This window comes from Berghia stephanieae, chromosome 3, assembly GCF_034508935.2.
Source record: "Berghia stephanieae isolate SIO BIC M18660-M18661 chromosome 3, UCSD_Bste_1.3, whole genome shotgun sequence".
Taxonomy (NCBI): domain Eukaryota; kingdom Metazoa; phylum Mollusca; class Gastropoda; order Nudibranchia; family Aeolidiidae; genus Berghia; species Berghia stephanieae.
In genome coordinates, this window is record NC_088362.1 from 63,373,311 (window position 1) to 63,397,310 (window position 24,000).

At 36.1% G+C, this 24,000-nt stretch overlaps 1 protein-coding gene across 1 annotated transcript in view; it reads left to right on the forward strand.

The window, feature by feature from the left end:
- The window catches only part of LOC144968177 (uncharacterized), a 106,344-nt gene that overhangs the window by 58,330 nt on the left and 24,014 nt on the right, over positions 1-24,000 (forward strand). Inside the window, exons 3-23 of the mRNA XM_078906266.1 lie at positions 152-473; positions 3,269-3,417; positions 4,203-4,410; positions 4,574-4,687; positions 5,086-5,187; positions 6,647-6,903; positions 7,928-8,185; positions 9,290-9,495; positions 10,299-10,429; positions 11,362-11,518; positions 12,020-12,068; positions 12,518-12,665; positions 13,116-13,252; positions 14,149-14,214; positions 14,721-14,780; positions 15,643-15,795; positions 16,272-16,461; positions 17,976-18,055; positions 19,346-19,439; positions 20,312-20,534; positions 23,665-23,715. Of these exons, the coding sequence (XP_078762392.1) occupies positions 257-473; positions 3,269-3,417; positions 4,203-4,410; positions 4,574-4,687; positions 5,086-5,187; positions 6,647-6,903; positions 7,928-8,185; positions 9,290-9,495; positions 10,299-10,429; positions 11,362-11,518; positions 12,020-12,068; positions 12,518-12,665; positions 13,116-13,252; positions 14,149-14,214; positions 14,721-14,780; positions 15,643-15,795; positions 16,272-16,461; positions 17,976-18,055; positions 19,346-19,439; positions 20,312-20,534; positions 23,665-23,715 (3,050 nt within the window). The 5' untranslated portion in view covers positions 152-256. The remainder of the gene's footprint in view (positions 1-151; positions 474-3,268; positions 3,418-4,202; positions 4,411-4,573; positions 4,688-5,085; positions 5,188-6,646; positions 6,904-7,927; positions 8,186-9,289; positions 9,496-10,298; positions 10,430-11,361; positions 11,519-12,019; positions 12,069-12,517; positions 12,666-13,115; positions 13,253-14,148; positions 14,215-14,720; positions 14,781-15,642; positions 15,796-16,271; positions 16,462-17,975; positions 18,056-19,345; positions 19,440-20,311; positions 20,535-23,664; positions 23,716-24,000) is intronic.

The window sequence follows — 24,000 nt, forward strand, 5'->3', positions numbered from 1 at the left end:
ATGAGGGTCATTTAAATCGATTGATATTTGAAGGACGAGTTTTTCGGGCCACATTTTTTAATATGTTCCCCCCCCCCCTCCCAAAGTACTACAGAACGGCTTTTAATCTCATCCTTTCATTATATATCTCTCCTCAATTCTTCCCTTCCAGAATTGTCCACCAGTACAAAAATCGCTCACAGTAGAGCGCTGATGAGATTAAAACTGTCTACAAGGATGTGAGCACAAGGAGTGATCTACATCACTCACCCAGACAATGACGAGCCAGCACCTACATCAACATCATCACCACCACCGCCACAGCCACCACCACAACAGCCACAACCACCACAACCACCACCAGACGTCGTCGGGGGGAGGTCATTCCGTGGAGGACATCAGCGCCTCGGTGGAACACGTTTTTGACCAGTTTGTCACGGCCGTCACCTGTAAATCTATTCTCTCTACATTCAACCAGCTGGTGGATCTCACCGGTAAGAAAGGATATATCGTCATCATCATCATCATCATCATCATCATCATCATCATCATCATCATCACCACCATCATCATCATCATCATCATCATCATCATCATCATCATCATCATCATCACACATCATCATCATCATCATCATCATCATCATCCATCATCATCATCCTCACCACCACCACCATCCATCATCACATCATCATCATCATCATCATCATCATCATCATCATCATCATCATCATCATCATCATCATCATCATCACCATCATCATCATCATCATCGTCATCATCACCACCACCACCACCATCATCATCATCATCATCGTCATCATCATCATCATCATCATCATCATCATCATCATCATCACCATCACCACCACCATCATCATCATCATCATCATCATCATCATCATCATCACCACCACCATCTTCATCATCATCATCATCATCATCATCATCATCATCATCGTCATTTAATTCTTTGTACCAAGTATCCATTGACACAGTTTTTGACGTGATTTCAATCCCAAATCCCCTTTGTCAGCTCTCCATCTTACACAAAATGTAAACACGATAAATCATAGATAATGGGGATTTCTTTTTGACAACAAACATCGACAAGACTTCATCTCAAACACAATTGTTAATCACATTTGATCTTTTATGCGGATAAATAATGAATCTACATATTTACCCCCCCCCCCCCCCCCTTTCCCTTTCCTGTCCACGAAGTCTCAGTTAAAAAAAAAACAACTTTTTGACACTTTTGGCATTTTACTCTATCACAGACCTGCCTAATACTGCGAAAAATTCGTAGAGTTACGAATTTTTGGCTTTGTCTACAGAACTGCACACCTTTGACTCAATAAATCTTGTTTAAAACGAAAGTCTAGTTCCTTAAAACCTATATTATTGAGGACCTTGGAGCATTTTTTGGATCATGATGATGGCAATTTATTATTTTGCTAAAGCTATCTAAAGTGACTTTTTCTTTGTCTTCCCTTGGAAACTACGAATTTTTGAATGTTCAAGTAGGCAGCTGTATAGAATGAAGTGAAGGTTTTTTTTTTTTTGGTTTTTTTTTTTTGGGGGGGGGGGGGGGGGGTATTTCTTCCTTCCTATTTTATCTCTATCTCTATTATCACCATGCATCTTCATGACTTTTGCCGTAGTAATGCTGTGGGTAGCTCAGCCATTCGAGCTGATTCATTTGGTAATGAAGTCAGCGATTTTGGGTGTGATGATGTATGGATAGTCGGGTGACAAAACAAATGCCCTAGCCTTGTGACCTTTTGTGAGGCACTTTACACGTACTTCAATGACAGGCATGAATGAGTACCTGAGTACCTGGTATATAGGACGTCACGGATATGGTAAGAGTGCTAGTACATAAGGGTGCCATACAGGCGAATTGTACTGTATGAAATAGACATTTGATTCCATACGACTTGCTGAGGGAATAATCAATGAAGAAATTGGGGGAATCACATTGAACATTACATGCCTGCCAAGTATTACGTATCTTGCTTGCGGAAAATTAGGAAAATTACGCATGTTGGTTCTCAATTACGCGTTTAGGCCTCTGATTAACTCACTGAATCCTAGAGATTTTTGCTACTTTTCAAAATTGGAAAAAATATATTTAAATTGAGTATATGTACATAGTTTTATTACTACCATTAACATGTACAAATTAAGAACATTAGCTTTGATACTACGCCTATAATTTGTCTCAGAAAAATGTTATAAATAGGCATGGGGTAAAAGTAACCCCGGGTATACTACGGATATAATAGTCGGTGTTAGGGTTGAGTGAGTTAAATTCATTACTCACTTTCATGATTGGTGCTATTCATTAAAAATTATTTGTAAAAAGTGTGACAAACTTTATTCAAAGGTGGGTACACACGGCTTCTTTATCTGATAAAAGACACATTTCACTACCACTAACAAGACTGTCTGACTTATGTGTTGCTGGCTGAGAGAACCCCGGAAAGCTGGGTAAATTTCATAAATTGAGTTATGTATGCAGTGGTGTAAACCACATCTTTCTGACCATTTACCACTTTAAATTTTCTTTCTATGTCTATTAGAACCCAAGTTATATTTTTTTTTTTCTGAATAAAATTTGTTGCTATGTTGGGAAACACTTTGTCTTTATTTTCGATTTCGGCTCAAATCTCGAATCGAAACTTGCCGCATCTTCCCGGGTTTTCTCAGCCATCCTCACAGATATTAGACTGGACTGAAGATCAGGTTTTAGTAAATTCTTAGTGACTTACTGGTCAGTTTAATGTTTGACACGATTTTGTCTCAAATTACCTATTTTTCTGCTTTTGGTTACACGTATTTGAAATTTGAACTCAGCAGGTCATTGCGAAATCTTGTAACGTCCAAGTTTATTGGTCAAAGTGATACTAAGCTGCTAGAAGTTTATGAGTTTGTTACTCTATGTAATAAGTAATCAACAAAAATGAATATAATAGCTTTAAAAGACAACAAAAAAATACCAAACACGGAATGTTTCGGGCTCAAAAGCCTTCTTCAGCCAATGCAATAACAAAAACAATAAAAACTTTTTATTAAACATTATTTGGTTCTTAATCAATTTTTTTTTTTTAGACAACCAGTCGGGGGATTAGTAGTTCCCTCATTAAATTCTCTTTAACCTGTTACAAATGAATACGGTAGCACACAGTTTTGTGTGCTGGTTGGATTGGTCTGGCAGGCATTACTGGTGAGTGTTTTACTATTACTAATATTAATAAAATTATGACATGCATATTTCTGTGTCCAGGTCTGCGTCATGCCGACCACCACCATTTCTACAATGCCCTCAAAGGCAAGCTGGCCGGATCCTGGAAGGGGCAGGCTCTGTGGTCCAAGCTGGACAAGAGGGCTGCCCATAGGGACTACAAACGCGGACAAGCAGCCAAAGACATGAGGGTAAGTCATTGTGTCAATGGTGGTAAATTCTGCTACTCTGTAGGACATCGACATCGTCAGATGCTGTCCGTTGCCTACGGTTTCCGTGAATGAATATAGACAACCCGTCATACAAATGTCTGATGTCAACAGGAATCATCCATTGTGTCCAAGATGAGCAAATTATGGGTTTATAATCTTGCCTCTGTGTGTGTGTGTGTGTGTGTGTGTGTGTGATATATATATATAATATATATAATTATATATATATATATATATATATATATATATATATATATATAGAGAGAGAGAGAGAGAGAGAGAGAGAGAGAGAGAGAGAGAGAGAGAGAGAGAGAGAAGGGGGAGGGGTGAGGGAATGAAACATGCCTGAAGCAGCACTCAAACCCGAGACCTTTTGGGTCGCAGTAGAATGTCTTAATCACTTGGCCACCTTACCCCCCCACCCCATCCTGGTAGGATCAGACATTCTATTTGCAGCTAAAAGGTTGTAAAAAGTCTTTGGGATTCATAGTGACAAATTAGAGAGCAGGCACTGGTGTAAGATAAATATAAAGGTCATGTGAAACAATGCCTGACACACAGAAAGAAAAGTACAAGAAGAAAAAAAAAAGCCAACCCATTTTTGTGTCCTCCCCCCCCCTCCCCCCTCCCTCCACTCCAAAAAAAAAAAAAAAAAAAGGAAAGGAAGAAAGAAATAAAAAAGCTGTGATGACTTAATCCTTATGGTATGACCAACCAGTTTTGTGAAATGATAATTTTTAATTATTTTCCTTCCATTTGACCAGGTTCTTGTGATAGGTGCCGGTCCCTGCGGCTTGCGCACTGCCATAGAGTGTGCATTCCTGGGTGCTAAGACTGTCGTCGTGGAGAAAAGGGACCGATTCTCCCGTAACAACGTCTTACATCTATGGCCTTACCTCATCACAGATCTCAGGAACCTTGGGGCCAAGAAGTTCTTTGGCAAGTTTTGTGCAGGATCCATCGATCACATTAGTGAGTTTATTTTTTGCTTTCATTTTAACATCCAATGTCTCATTTTGACACAAATTTTATTAAGTTTAAAATACTTGCTTTCTTCATTTTTTTTTTTTTATCAAAGCAAATGAGAGACAATTAAAGACTTCCTCCATTTACATTTTATATTTCCCACTCCCAGGTATCCGTCAACTACAGTGTATCCTGATGAAGGTGGCATTGTTGGTAGGTGTCGAGGTCCACGTCAATGTAGCTTTTGAAGGGCTGGTCGAACCCCCAGAAGATCAGTCCAGTGGTAAGCGATTTGTATAGTAAGGTGTTGCTTTTTTTGTTTTAAAAAATTTTTTTTATGAAACAGTAAGAGAAAAAGGTATACCTGTTTCCACCTTGCACCTTTGAAGGTTTGTTTGATATAAAAGAAACAAAATATTTATCAGGGAAGTCGAAGTCAAACTCTTCGAAATCTGGATTTTTTCCATATAGATGCGATCTTTAAAACAAAAGTTGAAATATTATTTGCTAAAAGAATTGATAATGATTAAAAATCATTTAAAAGAGGGAATTTATTAAAGTAATGATTTTAAACAAAATTTTTGAAGAAAAAAATACAGATTTTTAGTTTGCCTGTGGCTTTAATTTTAAACATGTTCTTTTTTGTTTGATTTTTTTTTTATCATTGCTTTTCTCCTTCAGATATTGGCTGGCGGTGCAATGTGGATCCTGCGAATCATGTCCTGTCAGAATTTGTCTTTGATGTCTTGATTGGTGCCGATGGAAAGAGGAACACCTTGCCAGGTAACACATCTTCTGTTTATCAGACTGACTCGTACTGTTGTGGATGTGTTGAAATGTGAATGGTGTAGAGAACATTCAGGACAAGACAGTCTAGTCTTTTTATTTTGTGAATTTCCTCTACCTCATGTAAAACTAACAAATACTGAGACAATCCAACAATGAATTCCAATACAAAATAAAAATAACAAAAACCATGCAAATGAAAGGATTAAAAAAAAAGACAAGAGACAGATAAAAAGACAAAGGAAAATGCTATAAATGTTTAAAATGAAAACGAAATGATGCTCCCATCATTCACCACCCAGGGTGTAATTTGTCTTTACGGGAAGACTGGAATAACCCATACATCAACAACCAAGACCAATGTCCCATTTGACCTTTTTTGCAAGGCATATTTTAAATACCTCATTGAGACAATATGCCGATATACTCCTTACCCACCTCCTCTCACACACACACGCACACACACACACACACACACACACACAATGAGATAAGTGATAACGATTATTTCTTGGAAAACAAAATGAATGGGAAAATAATCATTTTATCATTTTGTAATCCTCTGCAGTTGATAATTTTTTTGTGGAAAGATACGATTTTTGTATTTTTAGATAAGTTGTACTTTAAGAAGATTTAATAGAGGGTCAAGATACTTTTTCCTTATAGATCCATTAATAATATATCTAATATATATATATATCTTATATATATCTAATATATATATCTAATAGCATTTGATATATGATATCAATGTAGGATTGTGTGATCTTTCCTTTGTATGCAGGAGGTCCTGAGTTCAATTACTTGTGGTACCTTGAGAAAGTGACCTTGCCCTGGCTTACTTTGCAACGCTGCACCACGACTGATGCCTGGGTTATTCCAGTCTTCCCTTAGAGTAGAAAGACACGAAAGACAAATTACCCATTGGTAGTTTTGGACGATATCACAAAATTTTGATATCGATACGATACAATATTTTGTCACTTGAAATATTGATATTTTTCGATGCAATATCGATATATCGAAAATTGATAAAAAACTTTGATAAACGTACTTGTCTTCCCCCCCCCCCCTCCCTCCCTCCCAACCTCCAATACCTCTATTCACGAAAAAGTTCTTCGTATCTCCATTGTTTTTCATAGTAAATTGATTTTGTGTTGATTTAGCTCTATTATTATAAGTTGATAATAACAAGAAATGAAGAAAGTTTTCTCTGTTTGTCCGATTTTGACCAAGCACGTGGCTATCCGGCAGCCCTGGTAAACTGCGAGCATAATATATATCGATTTTGATATGGCATTTTGAAATCGATATGATTCGATATTGTCATTAATATTGATATATCGATATTTTGATACGATATGCCCAACACTACCCATGAGGGATGAAAAGAAGGAATTTGATTTTTATTTCATTTCAATGCATTTTTGATTTCTTTTTATGTTATTTCCTTCAGGTTTCAAGAGGAAAGAATTCCGAGGCAAGCTGGCCATTGCTATCACGGCCAACTTCATCAATCGTAACACGCAGGAGGAGGCCAGAGTGGAGGAAATCAGCGGGGTGGCCTTTATATTCAATCAAAAGTTCTTTCACGACTTGAAAGAGTCGACACGCATTGACCTGGAAAACATTGTATACTACAAAGATGACACACATTACTTTGTCATGACGGCCAAGAAAGCCAGTTTGCTGGAGAAAGGCGTGTTGAAAGAGGTGAGATGAAGGGAAATTTTTAATTGTATTGGGTTTTTTTTTTCTTTCTCTGCACTATTTACATAAGATCTAACATACTAGGGCTCCCATGATCTTAGTTGAAAGTGCATTCGTTCACAAACAAAGGGACCAAATATTGATCAATCCCGGGTGCAGTTGAGAACTTTTTTCTTACCCCCTGTCCACCCAACAGTAGCTTGGTCTTTTAGATCCAGCCTATAGTATTTTATGATACACATGCATCTAATCCAAAGGATAGCAAGCAACTGCTATTGTCTGTTATAAAAACCAATGTGCTTTATATCTCTTAATGACAATTTTTTAACCAACCTAGCTATCAAATCTTTGCTGGGTGGACAAAATATAATGTTTGCAAAATGCTTTTCCTGATGACACACTGTAGAGGTGTCTAATAACAGCTCAGAATTATCTTGGTTGGCGTGTCGAGTCCAAAGACTGTGCCACCACCACACCTCATAGGTGAATTATTTTTGTTATGAAATGTTCAATATTCTTACTTTTTTTTTAACCGTCCAAACTCTCGACAAAACTATTAGATTCCCAATCTACTACACCAAATGGACAAACTGTAAAAAAATATTTTTGTGTTTATCCATTAAAACTGTAAATGTATTTATTCAATTCCAGGACTACAGTGACACCGTTTCTCTCCTCCACCGTTCAAATATCAATTAGGATAGACTCCATTTTTTTTGTTTTTAAAAAATAAAATATTCATTATTCCTAAGTTTTAAAAATAAATAAAAAATAAAATTCCCTTTATTCATCCCATAAGGGAAAGTATTCTCTAGGGTCTATTCCAAGGGAAGACTGGAATAACCCAGGCGTCAGCCGCAGTGCAGGCATCCTAATTTGAGCTAGGGCGAGGTGACTTGCTCAAGGTCAAACAGTGCAACGGCGGGTGATCGAACTCGGTACCTTTTTGGGTACGCAGCAAAGACCGTACTGCTGAGTCACGCTGACCCCCTTTAACCATCCAAATTATAATTTTATTCAATTCCAGGACCACAGCGACACCATAACTCTACTCGACCGGTCCAACGTCAATCAAGACAGACTACTCTCCTATGCCAAGGAAGCAGCCAATTTCTCCACCAACTACCAGCTGCCCAATCTAGACTACGCCGTCAATCACTATGGGCAAGCAGACGTGGCCATGTTTGATTTCACCTCCATGTTTGCTGCTGACAATGCCTCCAGGTTTATACTGAAGAATGGGCATCACTTACTCATGGGGCTTGTTGGGGACAGTTTGTTGGAGGTAGATTAGTCTTTTTTTATGATAATTAAATACAAACTCATGTTGCACCTCACTTTAAACAGACTAAGCATTACTGTCTATGCTGCGCTTCCAAAAGAAAAAAAGAACAATGTGTCCTCTTTGATAGTCTGTAGTCCATTCATAAAGGTCTCAATAGTGCATGTTATATAAATCTAAACTTTTTCACTAGTTTTTTAAGGAAAGATAGGCTATATGGTCAAGTGGTGTGACACTCGCTTTCGGATCAGAAGGTCCTGAGTTCGAGTCTTGCTCGACGCATTGTTGAGTTCTTGGAAAAGGCTCTTTACTCACACTCTCTCACCATACTAAGGTGTAAAATGAGTATCTAGCTGCTAACAGCGTTGTTTCTGTCCGGAAAAAAATGTCATATTGCCTGACAGGCGTCATGTCTCGTTCTACATGTTGCTGTTTTTCAGGGACCCCTTGTAAAGCGCTTTGAGCATATTTATTGGATATTGCGCTATATAAAAGCTCAATTTTAAATTTTAATTCTTTTTAAAATTGCTTGTAAGAGTGCTAAGAAAATAAAGTTATTCCCATATTACTATGTATTGTTGATGGGAAACTCTCACTGCTTGTAGGTTTAATGGGTTGATTTATCACAGATCAGATATGTAATGAGCAAACATGCTTTAAGAGTTCAAAGAATTTCCACAATGAAGAAGATCACTATTGTGCTTTGACTCTCAGTTCCCAGTTATACAAATTTGCATGTATCACTAGTATGATGCAACCATTACAAACATGAATATTAAGGATTACATATATAAAATGGTCTGATATTTGGGGGTGAGAAGGCTGAGTGGTTAAGATACTATACTTATATCAGGGGACACGGGTTCAAGCACCGCAGTGGGCATCTCTTTGACAATATATTTAGACCCTATTGGTCACTTTTTGACATTGCACATTGACTGACACCTCTTTTATCGTGGTCTTTTTTAAAGACAAAATTTCTCCTTCATGAGATTAAAGGAACTTTATTTTAAATTTATTTTATTTACTCATTTCAAAATTTACTATTTTACTTTTTGATAAGAAGATGATTCAAACTTGACGAAACTCTGTATCATCTCCTTTCAGCCATTTTGGCCCACAGGTTCAGGATGTGCTCGTGGGTTTCTAGGAGCTTTTGATGCTGCCTGGATGATCCGTAGCTGGGCATCAGGAAATATGAAGCCCCTCCAGGTGCTGGCAGAAAGGGAGAGTATTTACACTGTCCTGTCACAGACGACCCCAAACTACCTTCACAAAAACTTTACTCAATACAGCATTGACCCTAACACAAGGTGAGGTCACTGTTAGTTTTGTGATTTTAACCATTTCAAATGATGAATTTTTAATTCAGAAAAGTGAGTAGAGCAGGCACTTATGTTGATAACAACAAGAAATGAAGTGAGTGGGAAAGTGCCAGAAGACAATAGAGAATAAAAACTTTGCAGCGGTGATGGGGGCTCGAACCTGTGACCTTACTGATTCGACAACTCCGCCTGGCCGGGGAGAGCGCGACTTTACCGTATGAGCTATCCACGATTGCAAACGGGTTCGAGCCCCCATCGCCGCAGCAAAGTTTATATTCTCTTTTGTCTTCCGGCAATTCCTACTCACTTCATTTCTTGTTGTTATCAAATGATGAATTATAATGTAAATCATTTATACTGTAGTCCATATATCTACAGCTCTAGAAACCTACAGATATGCATGAGAATGACTTGTTATATTTCTGACTTTTATCCAATTTTATCTTTTAAAAAAGAAAGAACAACTATCTTATTTTATTATCAGCCAGAGTTTTTTTTATTCTGAACTTTTTGAGATTCACTTAAACCATAATAATAATTCCTGGCATTTTCAATCATAGATCAAGTAGTAATTTATCCAAACATCTCACCATCTTCCTTTGTTTTGTGTGACAGTCGTCAATTTGGTAATTGGTCAATATTTGTGTTCCGTGATAATGTAAATTGATCATAACTCGGCTTGAATTTGCCCAAATAGAAATAATTGCCATCTCACTTTTTTTATTATCAAAAGCTGTTCATTTGTCATTTCTCAGGTACCCCGTAAAAGCTGTTCATTTGTCATTTCTCAGGTACCCCAATCTCAACCGTAAATGTGTGAAGCCATTTCAAGTCAGGCAGTATTATGAAGGAGGAGAGTTTAATGAGAATGAGGATGACGAAGAGGCAGATGTCAGCGTGCCTGTCAAGAAACCCAGAAACAGTGAGTCTGGTTGACGTGTACATTCTTCCCATTCATGATAACCGACCAGTTTAATCAATACGAGATAGTGGATACAAGCTTTACTGTCAACTGTGCATGAAAATAAATATTATTTTGCTTAGAATTGATTCATCATCATAGCTTGTCGCTCCAACACCGAAACCACTCCACAGCATCTGGGGAGCAGACTCTTAGGTCATGGTCAGTGCAGCTGGGCCCATCCTGGCATTCTCTAAGGACTCTATCGTCTGCTCTGGGCATCCACATGTACACGAGCTAGTCTCAGAGAGTCTCTCTATAGAATTGATTAAATTTTTTTTAAAGATTGGATTAAAGCAGTGTGAACAATAAACAAAATCTACCACATGGTACATTCCAGCTGAAACCCCTTTTCAGTTTACAACAAAAAACATTTTTTAACAGTATCTGGAAGTTAATTAGTAAGACTTCCAAAAGTGACTGATTTTTGAACCTCTAAGGATGTCCAATTTCATCCCAGTGTTTTCTCTTGTGTCGAGTTCAAAACCAAGAGGCAATCCACTGATCTTGGTTTAAATCCCTCTACACACAAACTCCCTTAATGTCTTGTTCTACATGTTATGTGTTGCTGTTGGTCAAGGACCCTTTGTAAAGCGCTTTGAGCACATTTAGTGGATATTGCGTTATATAAAAGCTCTAGTTTTTTTTTACAAAGCTATAGTTTAATGTTTTGTTTTTTGTCCTCTATTTCCATCTGGTTTTTAAGTAATGTAAACAGGTTTATTGTTTTTTTTGGTTGTTGTTGGCTGAAGAAGGGTCTTGAACCGGAAACGTTCCATGTTTGGTATTTTGCTTTTTTAAAAAGCTGTTATAGTTATTTTTGTTTATTACTTTTTGTTTTACCTACCCATTTCCATTGATATGAATATGAATTAATCTTCAATCCTCCTCAGATGAAGAAATCATCGACAGTTACAATATTCTGCGTTGGTGTCAGCGAGTGTTGAACACTGGAAAGTACAGAGACGTCCATATTGTAGATTTCACATCGTCCTGGAGGAGCGGTCTTGCTCTGTGTGCTCTCATACACTCATTCCGACCTGAACTGATGTAAGTTGTGGGTATTTTTGCAGTAAACTTTGGACATGTAAAATCAAAATGAGATTACATTAAGAGACTGGAAAAAGATGGTGCCTCATACATTTTTCAATTTTAATTTGAAAAAAAATAAATTAATTTCTTCGTTTTTCTTTTCTTTTATCCATTCATTCATTCATTCATTCGTTCGTTCGTTCGTTCGTTCGTTCGTTCATTCATTCGTTCGTTCGTTCGTTCGTTCGTTCGTTCGTTCGTTCATTTATTTATTTATTTATTTATTTATTTATTTATTTATTTATTTATTTATTTATTTATTTATTTATTTATTTATTTATTTATTTATTTATTTATTTTGATTGATCTGAAGGATTATGATATTTGAGCTGCTCTTTTTAAAAATTTAGAATTCATTTTAAAAATATGTGAATGTATGGAATAAAATTTAAAACATACAAAACTGTTTACTTTATTTGATATTTGCTGTCATAATAATTTATGTTTTTTTGTCCTCAGAGATATGAATTGCCTTCTGGAATCCGATGTTGCTGCAAATAATCAGTTGGTAAGTCTGTCAATTTATATTTGTTATATTTAAATATTTAAGAGACGTTGGAATGTATGTCATTACATCACAGTAACTTTTTTTTCATTTGTTTTGTATACTTATGACCTTAGAATAATCAAATGTGAAAAACTCCTTAAAGTAATATCTTTCTTTCTATCTCAAACTAACTATAATGATGATTAAAAAAAAATATACCCAAAGCAGTCCCTGAAAGAGTAATTATTTGTGTTTACAGAAGAGCAAAAACTTGTTTTGATTTGTTCTTTTTTTAAAGTAGCAGAGCTAGAACTTAATATTTTGAGATTTTCCCCTAAAACAACTTTTTTAATACAAGTTTTTATTTTTACTTCCATAGGTCTTTAATATATCAGATTAAGAATTTAATCTTGTGTGATATTTACACCCAAAACAAAGATTTTAAAATGGCTTTTCCTTTCTATCCATAGGCCTTTAACGTATCAGAACAAGAGCTCGGTATCCCCCCTGTGATGTGTGGTACAGACATGGCCAAGCAAGACGGGCCAGATAAGTTGACCATGGTGGCCTATCTGGCACAATTCTACCAGTTGTTCAGACAGGATGTTCTCCCATCTAGTATGTATCGTGTTCTGATAAACGGTTCTAGCTTTATATCTCCTTCTTCTTCTCCTTCTCCTTCTTCTTCTTCTTCTTGTTCTTGTTGTTCTTGTTGTTCTTGTTCTTCTTCATCTTCTTCTTCTTCTTCTTCTTCTTCTTCTTCTTCTTCTTCTTCTTCTTCTTCTTCTTCTTCTTCTTCTTCTTCTTCTTCTTCTTCTTCTTCTTCTTCAGCCGATCCTCCTCCCCCTCCACCCTGCCTCCTCCTCTTCTCGTCCTTCTAAGAAAGGAGAAATAAAATAGAAATGAAAATTATAGTCGAAATATGCAGTTTTTTATATTGGTTAAATTATAGAAAATGAATGATGGCCGAGTTTCAGGGACCACATAGAATGTATAGTAGATTTTTTAAAAATCGAATAATCTCCACTTAGAAATGATCACACACCTTTTTCATTGTGTAAATTTCAGCTATCGAACCTCCTGTGGTGATGAGAAACAAGAGAAAGAGTGTCAACAAAGATGGCAGCCTCAAATCACCAAGATCTCCTAGCAGACGAATCTCATTTCTGCAAAGACTCAGTTCTCGACTGGCAAAGTCTAAAAAGGTAAAAGCCAGTACAAATTTGGCCGTTTTCCTGCCAAAATGATTTGGTATCTAAACTGCTGTTCTCCGAAAAATAAAAACCATGTATTAAAAAATTTGGCCAGAAAACTCGTCATCCAAATATCAATTGATTAAAATGAACCTCATCTTGCCAAAAACTCTCAAACCTGGAACCTCACTGAAGACTTTATTAAAGTTCCAGGTTTGAGAGTCTTTTGACAATGAGGGTCATTTTTATCGATTGATATTTGAAGATCGATTTTTCTGGCCAAAATTTTTATTGTTTTTTTTTTTTTTTCATAGTACAACAGTAAATTCCTGGTCAGAAAAGATGGCTGTGACATGATGTGTTTTTCCCCCAAAAATATCATGATCTGCAACACAATGCAAGAGAAAGTTACTTTTTACTTTAGAGATCACTGTGTGCGGCTATGTGGTCTAGTGGTATGACAATCGGTTTCGGATCGGAATGTCCTGGGTTTGAGCCTCATCAAAACATAGTTGAGTCCTTGGAAAAGACTCTTTACTCACATTCTCTCACCGTACTCAGGTGTAAAATGAGTACCTGGCCGTTAACAGCGTTGTCTCTGTCTGAAAAAAATTGAATTATCACCTAACAGACATCATGTCCTGTCCTACATGTTGCTGTTGGCCAGGGATCCCTTGTAAAAGCACTTTGAGCACGTTTAGTGGATATTACGCTATATAAAAGCTCAAGTTTATATATTTTGCTCTGACTAAAGTTTCCAAAATCACATTTACATCTACAATAGAGAAGTGAAATCTGATGAAAAATACATCAATAAATGATGTTCTGATTTCTTAGAAAATCACCTACATGTAAAATTTAATTTGTAATTTTTTGTCACACCATTATCTCTGTTTGTCCTTCGACAGCGTAAAGAACAGGAAATGAATGAGGCAAGTCCGCTCAGCTCTAAGAAGATGAAGGAAAAGCAAGAGGTATGATTGCATTAGATTGAGATAACTCTCTAGTGAATGAGTGACATTGATGATGTGCGGCTATGTATTTCTACATGTTATGTGTTGCTGCTGGTCGGGGACCCTTTGTAAAGCACTTTGAGCATGCTCAGTGGATATGTGCGACTATGTGGTCTTGTGGTCTGGCACTCGCTTTCGGATCGGAAGGTCCTGGGTTTGATGAGCCTCACTTGGCGCATAGATGTTAAGTCCTTGGCATAGGCTCTTTACTCACATTCTCTCACCATACTCAGGTGTAAAATGAGTACTTGGCTTTTAACAGCGTTCTCTGTTAGAAAAAATTGTAATATCGCCTAACAGGCGTCGTGCCTCGTTCTACATGTTACGTTTTGCTGTTGATCAGGGACCCTTGTAAAGCGTTTTGAGCATGTTTAATGGATATTGCTCTATATAAAAGCTCAATTTAAAATAATTTTTTTTTGAAAGCTCATGTCTTTTTTTTTTTTTAAATTTTGTGTATAAAACAGATGCGAGAAGCTCAGACAAGTAACAAGCTTCCAATGGAGGAGATTGCCAACCGTTTACAGGTGAGCTTCAACCACAGTCTACCCAAAGGGTAGCCATCAATTGCTGTTGTCCATTTAACACGATAGAAACCAAGATAATCTCTCACTCCATCAGCTCTATGTCTCTTGAAGACTGCTTTTGAAGCTTATTTATTAGATCTAAAATTCTGGGCAGTTCTTTTGACCTCCATAAGGGGCAAGAGGTCACTTGTTATGTCTTCTCTTCTTTCTCCCTATATCTGTTTTCTGATTTGCCTTTTGTCTTTGTTTTGGAATGGGATTACTTGGTTTTATCCTGGCCCTTGCTTGAGTCCTTGGTTGAGAGGGGAACAGTCAAATGTATAGAGTTAGTTTTGGGAGGTGATTTTTTTTTTCCCTTGTAAATCATTTCTTTGTTAGTTAATGATAATTATATTGTTTTTTTTTGTTTTGTTTTGAACATATCTTGTAAACATTTGAGTCCATTTCTCTTAGTGGAATCCTGTGCTGATGTCAGGATGAGACTTTTAGGGAATCTCAAACTAAGTACATTGATGATTTGCTCCTGGAATCTACTTCTGTTCCATATTTGAATCAGTTCTCCTATGTCTTGCTTTTACTTGCTTTAATTATAAATCTAGAGTCTTTTACTGTCCCATTTTCTTCCTTTTTACTGGTGCTGAAATGATCTTAATGTGTCGCATGCGCAGTAAAAACCCTTAAAAACAAACATATCTAATGGATATAACTTACCAACACATAAAAACTATGGGTAACATGAAACATTTAAAGTCTGATTGATACAATTTAGTGAAAACGACTCTTAAAAATGGCTGTCTAAAAAAAAAAATAACAAAGAGCTGAGTGATGTCAATTTCATTCCTTCTATATCATTGTCTTTAAGGTAAATCAACAGTGCATGGAGGCCAAACCTGCAGGCGTTAGGCCAGGTGAAGACATGACTGGTGCCATCAGTGTGACCGCCATGGCTGAGATGCTCAGGGCCAAGTTCAAGAGTCTGGAGGACCAGCCTGCCCCAGAACCTATACGGAGAATGGTTCGTCTCTTTTTTTTATGATTTCTGTACCTTGTGTGGGTTTTTTTGTTTGTTTTTTTGTTGTATTTTTTATTTCATTATGTAAATTTTAAAATCCTGTTCAGCCTCATTTTTATGTTATTATTTTGGCAACTATCATTAACACTTCGTCGTCATCATCATCATCAATGCTATTGTTGTGGTCATCGCCGTCATTGTCGTCAATTCCTCCTCACTATCATCATCATCATCATCATCATCATCATCATCATCATCATCATCATCATCTTACAATTGTCATTATAAGCATAATTACCATCCTCATCATCCCTGCCATGTTCTCATATTTTTCATTCTTGATGTTATCATTCCAACATAGTCTTACATAAATAAATCTATACCTAACCCACACTCCTGCCTTTCACAAATGTTTTAACATACTTATACTCTCAAATTTCTTCTTATCTCTTTTATTTAAAAAAATTAACTATAAATAGAAAGGACAGCCAGCCCTCGCTGCTGCCTCATCAGCCAGTGAATTTTGCTCCTTCTGCCACAAGAGAGTTTACATCATGGAGAGGATGAGTGCAGAAGGCGAGTTCTTCCATCGGGGATGCTTCAAATGTGATCATTGCTATGTGGGCCTCCGTCTCAATAACTACTCTTGTGATAAAGACGCCAAACCAGGTGAGGATATTTGTGATTTGTTGCCTTAAAACTTGTATTTGTTACAGTGAATGACATAATCAGTCGGATGGTGAAAAGGTTTGAACTTGAATTATTGCCAAGTTTAGTTAGAAGGTCAATTTTTATCCAAAATGAGTTCTTAGCATAAATGATTAAAAATCAACCCTTTTTGTACATCTTCGGGAAATATCAAAGCTTAATTTCACTTCTAAATATTTTTTACAACTAGTCAAGTTGAAAAAGTATGAAATTTGAGAAAAGTTGCTGGATACCTTTCCCATACATCTGACCATAACTTCATGAAAAATCACCCGATTTACTTCAAATAAAGATTAAAGTGCTCTGGGGAGCATATTCTTTCAGAAAATGCCCCCCCCCCGCCCCCCCCCAAATGCAAATCCAAAATTTTCACCTTCCGACTGATTATGTCATGCATTGACACATTTGTCGAAATAATGTAAGAGCTGAAAGAAATTCTTTGGGACGTTTGCTTGAATGATGACATGTTAACTCTTTCCTTACCAATCATTTTCAATATTTTCCCAAAATGGCAGGCTTACCCAGCAGAAAAACTGATTTTTTAAAACTCAAACAAGCTCTCTACAAAACAACTTTATGTTCTTAGTAATTAAACAAAGATCATTCTTCAAAGTTTGTAATATACGAAATAAATGTGAATAAGAAAAATATATATTGTGTCGTAACAAATGTGATGATTTTGCTGCAGGTGGTAAGGAGAGGGTTAAAGAAAGAATATAAATTCTTATGATATAAAATATAAATAAAGAGGTAAAAACTAACACATTAGTTCTCTGATCATATTCATTTTTAAATCCAGTCTTTGGAAACTTGTCAGACAAGGGTTATGAGTTACTGTACAGTGGAATTCTAATAAAGGCAACACTGCTGGACTAGAGAGATTGGTTTGACTTCAAGCAAGGTTGACTTTACCCATTATCTTTGGAGCACATTTGGGGGTCCCGGTTAACTCAGTTGGTAGAGCACTCGCTTCACATGCAAATTGACCGTGATTGATCCTGGGTGCAGTTGAGATTTTTTTTTTTCTGACCCCCGTGTCCACCCAGCAGTGAATGGGTAACTGAGTCTATTAGATTTAGCGGAAAGTACTTTGCTATAGACTAGCATCCTATCCAAAGGATAGCAAGCAATTGCTATTGTCTGTTTCACGCTATAGAAACCGGGATAAACTCCGGCTCCATGGGCCAGTGGCTCTGAAGAACGACTTTTTTTTATTACTTAAATGGAAAACATTTAGATAAAGGACAGCAAATTGGAGACCAGCAAGAGGTGTTGACTTGAAGCAGAAGTTGACTTTATGCAGATTCCGCTGTATCAGATCACATTTTTTGGTAATGATTGAGAGGAATTCAATGGGGTGAGACTAACTTTGTAAAATTTCCATAACAACCCCCCCCCCCCCCCCCAAAACAAAAAAACAAAAACAACATAAACTTAAAACAAAATGATAATTATTTTATCCTGTTGTGTTTTAGTGAAATTCTACTGCTATCGACACGCTCTGCCTGAGATGAGAATACGTCGTCGAAAAAGACTTCTGGAGGAGGAGGCCAAGGTAACCATAGATTTTATGCGTTGTTTTAATCAACCATCTGTTAACCTCCCATGGTGGGCAGGAGGTCACTTGCTGTGTCTTCTATCCCCCTTTATTTGTTTTCTGAGCTTCTCTCTGTCTTTGTCTTGGAATGAGATTACTTGGTTTTGTTCCTGGTCCTTTCTGGAGTTTTTTCTTTTGGCTGTGAGGGAATCAGTCAAATGTATAGTGTTAGTTTTAGGAGATATTTTTTCCCCTATTAAATCATCACTCTGTTATGTACTAATAGTTATATTTTTTAAATAAACATTTGAGTGTATTCATCTTTGTTGGATCATGTGCTAGTGTCAGGATGAGACTTTTTAAAGTGATCTCAAACTAAGTACATTGATGCTGTGCTTTTGGAATCTACATGTTCTCTATTTGACCACTTCCCCTTTGTCTTACTTTTTTTTGGGGTGCTTTAATTGTAATTCTAGAATTCTTTTACTGTCCCCTTTTCTTCCTTTTTACTACCAAAAATAAACACAACCATATTAATATTGATTGTCATTTATTTAATTATGTGTTGTTATTACATTGGGGAGTCCCGATAGCTCAGTTGGTAGAGCACTCACTTCACATGCAAAGGAATCAAGATCATTCCGGGTGCAGTCGAGTTTTTTTTCTGACCCCCCTGTCTACCCAGCAGTAATGGGGAACTGAGTCTGTTAGATTTGGCGGAAAGTACTTTGACATAGACTGGCGTCCTACCCAAAGGATAGCAAGCAATTGCTATTGTCCATTTCACGTAATAGAAACAGGGATAAACTCCAGCTCCATGAGCCGAATGGCTCTGAAGGATTGTTATTACATTATAAGAGTTCAAGGTTCAGGAGTTTATTTAGGCCTTCTCTGACTACAAACAAATGTTCTGGATTTTAAGTGATGCATTTATGTTTTTATTGTTTTTGCTATTGACTGAAGAAGGGTTTTGAGCCCGAATTGTTTTGTGTTTGGTATCTTGTTCTTTTTTTGAAGCTTTATATTCATTTTGGTTCATTATGTTTTGATTTTTTGTTCATTTTATTTATTTATTTATTTCATTTCATTTCATTTCATTTCATTTCCTTTCATTTCATTTCATATCATTTCATTATTTATTTATTTATTTATTTATTTATTTATTTATTTATTTATTTATTTATTTATTTATTTATTTTGTTATTTATTTATTTATTTTGTTTGTTTGTTATTTTGTTTGTTATTTTGTTATGAATTTATTTATTTATTTATTTATTTATTTGTTTGTTTATTTTCCATCATTTACAGGAGAATGTTCCCCACACAGTCATCCAGCCACCCCCTGAAGACAAGGAGGACAATATTCTGGCTTCCAAGGAAAAATCACCTAGAAGAGCTGCTGGTAAATTATTTAAAGTTAAGCTTTTATATAATGCAATATCCACTAAACATGCTCAAAGCACTTTACAAAGGGTCCCTGATCAACAGCCACATGTAACATAAATTGAGACATGACAATTGTTAGGCAATAATACAATTTTTTTCCGACAGGCCAGGTACTCATTTTACACCTGAGTATGGTGAGAGAATGCTAGTAAAGAGTCTTTTTTAGGGACTCAACTAGGCGCCGAGCGGGGCTTGAACCCAGGACCTTCTGATCCGAAAGCGAGTGTCATACCACAAGACCACATAGCCGCACAATTATTTGCTTGTGATCGTTTGCTGTTGATTTTATATGAAAGGAATTTTTGCACATGCGACATCAAATCACTACAAGTACTATCAAATTTTGATAATCGCAAGTTTTGAAAATGAAAAGGGTCTCTAAATTTTTACTAAAAGATTTTTTTTTCACGATAAAGTAATATATCCTTTATTAATTCCAAGGGAAAAAATAACGAGAAGTATTGAATTGTAAGCTTCAATTTATTAGACGAAGACAGATACTGTGTACGTTTCGGGTTTCCCCTTTTTCAACAAAACACAATGACTAAAACACTTAGGACGAATGAGATATCTCATTTTATTCATCGTGTTTTCATCTCCATTTCCATACACACATCCTCTTGCACAGACTACTGAACAAGGACCGAATTAACAAATCACTCAACCATGGTCTGTGGGTTTAGGCACGTGACCATAGTTTAGGACAACTCTAGATTACATTAGTGGATGAGATAATATAATAATTATCTATCTTAGACCATAACACTCACCCCCATAGTATTGAAAATATAGGCTTCATGTCCTGTCCTGCCTCCATCCATTCCCCAGCTGCTGGGTTAAGTCCCCTGACTTTGCCTTCAGACATGACAGATAAGCCCAGCAAGACGCCGGAGAGGGTGGAGTTTGAAATCTCGTTTGACGGACAGGAGGAAGAGTCCGAGGAGGAGCAGTTTGAGCACAACCTTCGGGCATCCATGTCATCCGACACTTTGTTGGACGACGAAGATGAGTCGGATTCGGATAGCTCCGACGACCTTGACGACGATGATGAGTAAGTCATTAGCTTCCTTTTTTGTCCTTTTTTTTTTTTAGATAGTTTTTACCCACTACATTGATTTGGAGTTATTAAGCAGTAGAAGACCGGGTTTTTCAATTTTAATATTTTGTTGAAATTTTAATTTTTTGGTTGTTTAAGAAACAATTTTAAATATTTATAGATTTAACCAATCTTAGCACATTTAATCAGCGTATGCAGACTTTTCTTTTGTCAATTTTTACGGATTTTCTCCTCCATCTTCAAATTATTTAACAAGATGAATTTTAGATAAAAATGAATGCAAATGTCAATTTACTCAGAAACAGATGGAAATTGTTACCTCAGTTTTCCCCCTTTTGAGATATTTTGAAAATTTTCTCTAGAATCTCTATTTCAATCTACTGTTTTGATGTTATTTAAACCTGATTTAAATTCAATTAAAGGGAATCTGTACGTCGATTGATAATTAATCTCAGATTATGGTAAAATGGTCTTTATAAGTTTTAAGAAAATCACTCCGAAGTTGTGAGAAACTAGGGAAGCAGGCACTGGTGTAAGATGAAAGTCTGCAAAGGTGTGTATGAACGTAGCCATCGTAAACTTATAGCCTGACACTGACCAAAAAATGACGTCAAAAAACAAGTCTTTGGCCACAAAAAAAAAACATATCGTGAGTTGTATTCAATAGTTCAACCAATGGAATCACTTGTATCCTCGAGCTCGACTAACGACAACTCACCATTAGCTACACAAACCTAAAAATATGAAGTCAAACTATAAGTCTTAGAGGGTTCTAGTGTCAGGCTATATGTTAACGATGGCTACGGTATGAAGCAGTATCCAGACAAAGCAGAAAGAAAAATATAAGAAAAAATCATCCCCAAAAAATCGACTGCCTCAACTGGGGATTGAACCTCAGACCTCCTGAATACAGTTAATCAGAAGGTCTGAGGTTCGATCCTAAATCAAGACAGGCTGGTTTTTTAGGATGATTTTTTTCTTGTATTTTTTTTTCTGCTTTGTTTGTCACTGTTTCATAAATACCCTAGCTTTTCAGAATTTTTATCACTCCTCAGTTACTTTTTGAAGAACGCCCATTATTTTCATTCAATCGTTCTATTTATTCTCGCACCAAAGTAAAATGACAAATCCCATGAAAAGGTATGAAGTGTTTTGACGTACTGTGGTCAACATTCACGTAATATAGAACAACGTATCACATTCTCTGTTGTACATACATACAGGGTGTCCCAAAAAATATATATACACTCACATGAAGAATAATTGTGGAATTTGATAAAATTTAATTATTTTATAAGTATAAAAATATTTCAAAGTATCATGTTATTTGGGTGTTTTTTCACTGCATTTTAACTACATTTTAAAATAATAATTTCATTTCATCAAATCCCATATTTACAATTATTTGGATGTGTATACATTTTTTGGGGACACCCTGTACATATTGGCAAAGATTTAGACAAATATAGAGGACTTTGTATTGACATGTGTTGTTTTAGAATTTGATAAAATTTAGAAAATTGATAATTAATAGATTGATATAATTTTGTCATGGAACTTTTTTTTTTTCTTTTGTTTTTGGTTTATAAAAGTTTATGATGATTTGAGCATAAGAGGTAAAAATGAGGAGGGAAGAACAGGTGATACAGGATCAAATGGTCGCAAATTTGTCTTCATGAATAACATGAAATCATTGTTTGAAATGGTTTTAATACTAGCTGTATAATCTAGTCAAATCTGTTTGTTGTATAGAGGTGGGCTTTCATTTCATCTTAGTCTTGTATCATCTTGCATCATATTACATATTCACCCGGAGAGAAATACTTGGGATTTAACAAAAACTTTGATGAAGCCATACTAGCATCACTGTTATTGTTATTTTAAAGATACAGAAAAGCAACACTAAAAAATCAATGCTTCTATATTATATTTGGCATTTTATGATATATGTTCTTAAAGTTCTTTGCAAGGAATCCCCAAACAAACAAAAAACAAAACAAAAAACAAACAACAAAATAACTTTAGCATTTATATAGCGCAATATCCACTAAGGGTGCTATAAGTACTTTACAAGAGGTCCCTAACCAACAGCAACACTTAACATTTAGGATGAGACATGACACCTGTCATGAGATATTTAAAAAACCCTCCAAAAAACAAGCAAAAAACAAAAACAAACGTAAGCTTTTATATCTCGCAATATCCACTGAACATGCTCTAAGCGCTTTACAATTTGTTTCGGACGGAGCCCTTTCTGTTAATGGCCAGGTACTCATTTTTTTACACCCGAGTACGTTGAGAAAATTTGAGTAAAGATCCCTTTCCAAGCCTCGACCCCAACAATGCACCCCTCAGAGTGGGACTCGACCCCCCGGACCCTCTGGTCCAAAAGTGAGTGTCATACCCCTAGACCTCACAGTTGTATTGTTATGAAGGTTATCAGAGTCTTGTATGCGGCCACCAAATTCAGACCTGCCCACTGCTACGAAAAATTAGTAGAATTACGAAATGTTGGCTTTAATTTCAAAGGGATACGAGGCTGCTAGAAGCTGTGGACTGTAAAAAGTCATAAAGAAAAATAAATATAACATCTTCAAAAAAGGATAGAATACCAAACACGGAATGTTTCAGCTCAAAACCTACTTCAGCCAACAGCAAAAAAAACAATAAAGATATAAATACATTACTAAATTCCAGATAGAAGACAAGAGATAATTTGTAGGAATTTAGTAATGTATTTTTGTCTTCATTGTTTTTTGTTGTTGGCTGAAGAAGGGTTTTGAGACCGAAACGTTCTGTGTTTGGTATTTTGAGCTTTAATTTCAGAACTTTATGAGCATCTCTAAGTCATTATAACTTACTGAAAATAAAGTTAATGACAGAGTGCATGATTTTAAGGATTTTAAAGTGTTATTTAATCATTGGGAGGGTAAATTGTTGGTTTATAATGTAAACTATAGCAACTACTATTTTTATCTGCCAAAAACTACGAATGTTTACATTTTCAAGTAGGCAGGTCTGCAAATTGTCACGATGTTTCTCGTCACCAAAACTCATGTAGTCATTTGTAGTCAATCTTCACTCAGTCAGTTTGTACTTAGACGTATATCTGTCTTGTCTACAGTGAATACGATTACCTCTCAGAATCTGAGATGGCCTGGATTCTCGATGAATGGTAATTTGATGGAAGGCCTTGGATGTTTTTGTTTTTTTATTCTTTTTGATGTTTCAGTGCTCCATTGTAGAAATTGAGAATTCCCTGGTTTTGAAATTGAAATATTTTTGAATTCCGAAGATGTGAAGAATTTATGCATGACATTTGTCGTCAATCAGTGTTTTTGTTTTGTCTGTTTCTTTTCTTTTCTTCCCTTATTCGTTAAAAAAATTTTTTTTATAGTCGAGCATGCTAGACTTTTACAATCATTATTATTTTTCTTCTGTTATTTTTCCTTGATGTGTT